The sequence below is a fragment of the Manihot esculenta genome, chromosome 2 (assembly GCF_001659605.2).
Source record: "Manihot esculenta cultivar AM560-2 chromosome 2, M.esculenta_v8, whole genome shotgun sequence".
NCBI classification, from domain to species: Eukaryota; Viridiplantae; Streptophyta; class Magnoliopsida; order Malpighiales; family Euphorbiaceae; genus Manihot; species Manihot esculenta.
In genome coordinates this window covers 7,031,340-7,037,339 of record NC_035162.2, presented here as the reverse complement: position 1 = coordinate 7,037,339, position 6,000 = coordinate 7,031,340, and the positions used below count along the sequence as shown (strand labels likewise).

The 6,000-nt window shown below is 40.6% G+C and overlaps 1 protein-coding gene across 2 annotated transcripts; it reads right to left on the bottom strand.

Annotated features, from left to right (window-relative positions):
- LOC110604089 (aspartyl protease family protein 2) lies at positions 1 to 2,892 on the bottom strand. 2 transcript variants are annotated; one of them, XM_021742173.2, is made up of 2 exons: positions 2,374 to 2,892; positions 1 to 2,023 (listed from the first exon to the last, which is right to left on the bottom strand). In XM_021742173.2, the coding sequence occupies exons 1-2, from the start codon at positions 2,445 to 2,447 to the stop codon at positions 271 to 273; spliced, it is 1,827 nt and encodes a 608-aa protein (XP_021597865.1). In that variant the 5' UTR covers positions 2,448 to 2,892; the 3' UTR covers positions 1 to 270. The 2 variants fall into 2 exon arrangements, with proteins under 2 accessions (XP_021597865.1, XP_021597875.1); XM_021742183.2 differs by lacking the exon at positions 2,374 to 2,892 and adding an exon at positions 2,259 to 2,277.
- Positions 2,893 to 6,000: the final 3,108 nt, after the last annotated feature.

Sequence of the window (6,000 nt, the reverse complement as noted above, 5' to 3'; positions counted from 1 at the left end):
GTAACAATCAATCACCAATCAGATGACACAACAAGATTCATCACTGGAAGATTATGTGATAAGACATTCAGTGTATGGAAATGGAAACATTAACTGTAATGATATACTTTTGTGAGTATAATTATGTAAAAATTAAGAAGAAAAAAAAAATGAATCTAACTTTCTGTAAAACGAGGCCTATTTTGAAAGAAAAAAACCAAAAATTGCCCACCAGAATCTTCAATGACTGTGTATCTCTTCTCCTCCTACCGCTTCAGTCCTAGAAAATTGTTATACATCTGCACAGTTCATTGGTGCAAATCCCAGCCTAGACTTGTTTGTATCATATAAGATGTGGAAATTCTGCTGCTGATAATTTCCAATTATGGAAAGAGCAGATTGAGGAGTCCCCAGAATTGCCAAGCAAACAACTTCCTCTGGTTCGAACCGGATGAAGTAGTTTTCAACTGGGAAGTTCCACATTGCTCCATCTGCAAACAGGATTCCAAATTCAGGCAGCTCCATCTTCTCAACTCCAGAGACATTATAACAAGGATCCAGAATTGGGAAATCTTTTAATACTGGGTAGCCTTTAACCTTCTTCACAAATGCATCCTTTATAATCTGATAAGCTGGTTCTGCAAAATAACTGAGTGTAGTACCGGAATCCACAATCGTGCCGCCGGCGCCATCAGAGGAGACATTCCAAGTTTTTTCAGGTATGTTCAGCACCTCTCCTCCGACCATGATCGATTTTATTTGAACATAATAAAATGTATCAACTGGGTTTTCTTTCCCAGCAACCAATGAAGTGAAATTCAACTCAGGATGACTCAAGAGATCCTTATCTTCTCCAAAGATCAATTTGCTGCTAACATTGGAGTCACTGTTTCTATCAACAAGGCAATATGAAAATGAATGGCCATATAGAGATTGAAGCTGAGAGGCAAATGAAAGAGGTCCTCTTCCAAGTCCTAGCAACCCTGCAGCTCCATGAAACAAGCCTCTGTTCCAATGGCCGCAACCGAACATCACATTCTCTACTCGCTTAAATGCTGAATTCCCAGCAGCCGATGTGAGGTTAACAGTGAAGGTTTCTACTGCAAAATCACCTGTTGTGTTTGAACTATCACCGTACCAATAGAAATAAGGACAAGTTTGGTTCACAGCCTTGCAAGGCTGGGGAGGATCAGGGGAAGAAACCAAATGGCAACGAGGATCTTTGCAGCTTATATTTTTAAAAGAAGTTGACTCCTTAGGATCATAGTAAGGCCCATTTTGCTCAAAACAGTCATGGCATGGAACACATTGAATCCAATTAAGATCACTACCAGTATCAAGAATCAAAGGGAAGTGTTTAGGTGGGGTACCAATGAAAACATCCATAAAGTATTCTCCAGAGCCAAGGCTCACCCCTGACTCCAAGGTCGCCATGAGCTGCCCTGAAATCCCAGTTGAATAAGATTCCGGTGATGCTGCTGGGGCAACCACAGGTTGCTTCAAAAGTTCCCTTTGCTCCTTCATACCTTTGGTTAATCTTGAAATGGCATTTTGATTCTTTTTTTCTGTGATCCTCTTGTGTAGAGTCTGAATTCTGGTCAAATCCCGAGTGGTTGAAGCTATGAAAGATTCCTCTGCTTTAGATTCTTGATTCATCGACCTGTGCCTGCGTTTTAACTCGAGTTTCACCGTTTTTGAATCTTTTCCTTCATCGCCATGAACATAAACATCAAGATCATCATCATCGTCGTCGTTGTCATCTTCCTCTTCTTGGGCAGCTATTGATTGTGTTGGTTGGTCTTTCCTTGACCTGGAGAGCTTGCAGTCTGTTTTCATTGGTGAAGAAGAAACTGCATTGAAGGTCATATGTTCAGGCAATTCGATTCCGGCAACAGTTGAGATATTGGAATTTAAATTCTTCTTATGCTCATGAACTCCTTCAATCGCTTCAAAAGCACCAGAAAAGAGCAATAGAAGGACAAGAAGGAGAGAGAACTTGGACAACATGGCAACCACAACTTCTTGTTTGGACGACGAGAAAATCCTACATCAAGAAAAGAAAGTACCCTTTGAAGGAAACTAAAAAACAACTGGGTTTTCAGCCAAGAAAATGAAAAAAAAAATCCCAGAAGGATGAAATGACAGGAAAAGCTATTGGTATTTAAGGAAACCAAAAATGAAGGAAGAAAAGAGAATAGAAAGCTGAAGTCTTTATGAGTTAAAGTATGTTAAAATGTAATAATCAAAATAAAAAACTAAGACTTTGAATTGAATATTACCGTTTCAAAGATGGCACTGTTGAAACGCGGTTTCACATTACCATGAAATGAGGGAAAAGAAAAGAAAAGAAAAGAAAGAACAGTCTGCAATTAATGGTGGGATTCATATATTTACCTGGTCGTCTGCTTCTTCTTCTTCTTCTGGCTCTTGTGCTTGTTGGGTTTCTTCCCCCTGGTTTCCTGTTTCATTAGCTTTCAATCACAAGAACCAACCCAACAAGCCCTTTTTTAAAAAAAAAAAAAATTGAAGTAAAAGTCTCTTGGGATAGAGAGAGAAAGAGAGAGATTGAACAGTGATGGGAGATTGGAGAGTGGTCTTTTAGGTGTGAGTTTTGACCTTGTTTTGAATGCAAAGCCAAACCAAGAAACCCATTTCCTTTGACTAGCCATTGAAGAAAGTGACACACAAAAGCAGAAACTGGAATGCGTTGAATTATTAATTTAAATAAATACCCACAATAAATTAAGTAAAATATATTATTAGTACTATTTATTATTATAAAAATTCGTTAAGCACCAGTTTTTCTATGATCTCCTCTTAATAATTGAAATTTAAATTTTCTTTCAGAGACTTGATACCAAAGTGGGTTTATAAGGCTTTAGAGAAAATTTTATATTTGATGAATATATTCACAAAATTTTAATTAAAATTTCTACTAATTAACTCATTAAATTGATATTTAATTAATTTAAATTGATTGAATCACAAATGATGTTGTATCTAAAAAAAAACTAAATTTTATATTTAAAAAAAAAACAAAATTAAAAAGGAAAGAAGGGTCTAAATCTAATAAGAGAAATACAAATTGTGGAGTGGTTTTTGAGCAATAAATGCGCTAATGATGAAAGCGAGAGCTGTGTTAGGAAATCCAGTCCAATGCCCTAAGCTGACCAGAAATTTTATCATACGGACGATTGTATTATAATAATAATCAATGCATCTCATGTAAAATTTATTATAATTAATAATTAATATGAGGATTGTAAAATGAATATATAAATAGTAATTGATAATAAATAAATAAATAGTATAATATTAGATGTGAATAAGGAGGATGGAATTAAGTTGAAGAATAGTTGTTTGGTGCAGAGAAGTGGGAATTCCAACACGCAATCAAACCGTTGGTTTGCCACATCAAATATTGAAATAAGAAGTGTTTAGTTTCTTGGAGACACCAAAAGATTTTGAGAATTTCCATTCCAAATCTGTCTTCTTGCATTTGGATGTTAACAAATTTTTCTATGTTGAATTTCAAAACCACAACCCATATGCTTAGACTTTGGAATTCCTTTGATTACTTGTTTTAAACTCTTAACTCTCCCCATCAAATTTCAAATCTTCTTATCCTCCATTCCACTCATTTTAATTGACCTTAATCTTTTTCAATTTACATTAAACTCAGTTTTGAACAAAATTATTTTAATATGTGATGAGCTGAGATCCAGAAAATAGGGTTTTATAATGGGTTCTGTAAGACTGGAAAAAACTTAGACCTAGAGGAGAGTATTTCTCCTTTTATATGTTTACTTTTGGCAGCTAGTGACGTGTAGCAGAACGTGTATCATTGGACCACCTGTCCCTGCTACGTTGATACAGACGTACAAGGGAATCAGATCTCTGTCCCATGCATAACGGCCCCTGATTCTCCCCAGATACGCATGTGGATGGTCCCACAAAGCGAATGGGCTGAACTCCTTCTGGGTTCCGAGCTGGGCCAGAAGATAAGGATAAGGCTAGGTCCAGAGGGGATCTGTTCATTGGGCCGAATGAGCTGGGCCGGCCTGATTGGAGAATCTGACTGGAGTCCGGTCTTTGAGCTGAGCGGGCTGGACCTGGCTCTTAAAAGAGATTTAGAAGCCTTCGGATTATGGGCTGTCCTAATGGGCCTGGCCTCAGTCCGGGGTGAAGAAACCCAGCGGTCATCAATTACCCCTTTACCTTCTCGTCAGTTATTGCTTCGACTGATGAGGGGGTAAATCCCAAGAATCATTATGACCGCGTCTGTTTATGTACTGCTTCCTTCGTAATGCCTTTTCATCTTTTTGTCCTTTTGACTTTCGAGTCCCCTCTGTCTTTTTCCATTTCTGGCTTTCCTCTGTTCTTTGTGCGTACTATCGTCTTCACTTTCTTGCTTTTATTTTCCAGATACGCCTTCCTTCCTTTTCTATGCATATCCTTTAAGGATCCTGACGCCGCTAGCCTAGAGTCTAGCATCACATCGTTCAGCATAAGAACCTCCTTCTCGGGGTATCTCACGATATCGCCCCCTTCTTCCCTTTCAGGACCTTCGCCAGGATGGAGGGGTCTTTCCTTCTGATCCATATACCTCTGGTATAATCGATCTTCATGCAGGTGTGAACTCCTTTCTCTTATTTCTTTTCTTCCATGGGATTTTTATAGCATTTCGAGATTGCTTCTCAAGTGTCAGCCACTAATTTTATTCTCTTCATAGTTTCTTTTGAACCTATCTGTCCGAGCGGGGGTTTCACGTTCTTGAGGCATCCGTTTGGTACCTTATTCGGGCTGGTCAAGGCGAGCCGAAAGTTTTATTACCTTGTCCCTTATAGATGTCCATTTTGATCTTCTTTTGTGATTCTTGTTGAGAGCCGTTCTGACTTGCTCCGGTTTTGGATTTTTTGCAGTTTCTTTGGTGAAGATGAATCAGATTGAACCCCCTAAAATTCTTACGTTGTCCAGGGAGAGCCTGAATGTAGCCCTGAATGCCCTCCTGGTTGGACAATCGGCGGGGGGGGGGGGTTTACCCAGCTAGTGGCCGAAGTTATATCGTTCGGGTCGTCCAGCCGGCCTCCTTCTCTTGTTCCTGCCCAAGCTCCGGAGCCGAGCTTTCGCGGTGCCGAATCTTTAAGGCAGCCAAGTATTGACAAGTCCGTCTCAGCCGTGCTGGTTGTTCAAGCTCTCAAGTTCTCTCGGGCTTCAAGGCCGAGCGAGGACTCTGGTTTGACGACAGCGAAGCCTGCCCTGTCTTTTGGCGATGCTTCTGAAGAGAGGCATGAGGCCTTCATAGCTGAGATGGGGACCCTTGCTAGTAGGGCTGAGGTCGCCTCTATGAGGAATGTCTATGGGGTCCCTTCCGAGGTCGGTCCGACTGCCGAGGATAGGGAACTCAGCTTTGTGGATAATGGGGGTGTAGCGGAGTAGGTCGGAGGCAAGTGTCCCATTCTCCTCAAAGTGCTTGCCTTGGTTCGCGCTCCAAAGAAGTCTTGGGCTTCCAGAAGATCGGCTCCTGTCTTTCTTTCTCCCGGGGAGGAGGAGAGGATTCTCGTGGTGCCCCTGATGTCTGCTCCTGACTCAAACTCATGGAATAACATGGTTTCTGAGGCTTACTGTGAGATACAAGATGCTGTTCACACACGTAATATTAGCAAGGGTAATCTGCTAAAATTAGTCCAACATAGTATGTGTGTAGATTTGCAACATTCACTTGTTCCATTGCTCTTCAGAATGCCTCGTCAATTTTTCTCGGCTTGCTCGAGTGTATCGTGCATCACACTTGGGCGACAGGAAGCCTGCTTATGATGGAACAGTGAGAGATGCTTATGGGGATCAACTTGTTCAGCTCTCCTATAATAACGAGATAGAGTTCGGTTGGAGAGTAGGGGACCTCTAAGGGAGTATAAGGAGTTCGCCGAGCTAAAAAGGGAACAGGGTAGATAATAGCGCCTCTGGTCGTGTAAGTCCTTTGAGGACAGTTTTTCCTTCAGTGGAGTAGGCACTTGTAAC

Bases quoted from the DNA above. Each gene is read 5' to 3' on its own strand.
- LOC110604089 (XM_021742173.2), bottom strand. From the start codon at position 2,447: ATGAAACAGGAAACCAGGGGGAAGAAACCCAACAAGCACAAGAGCCAG. The intron at 2,024-2,373 runs GTAAATATATGA...TTCTTGATGTAG, and splicing joins AAGAAGAAGCAGACGACCAG to GATTTTCTCGTCGTCCAAAC.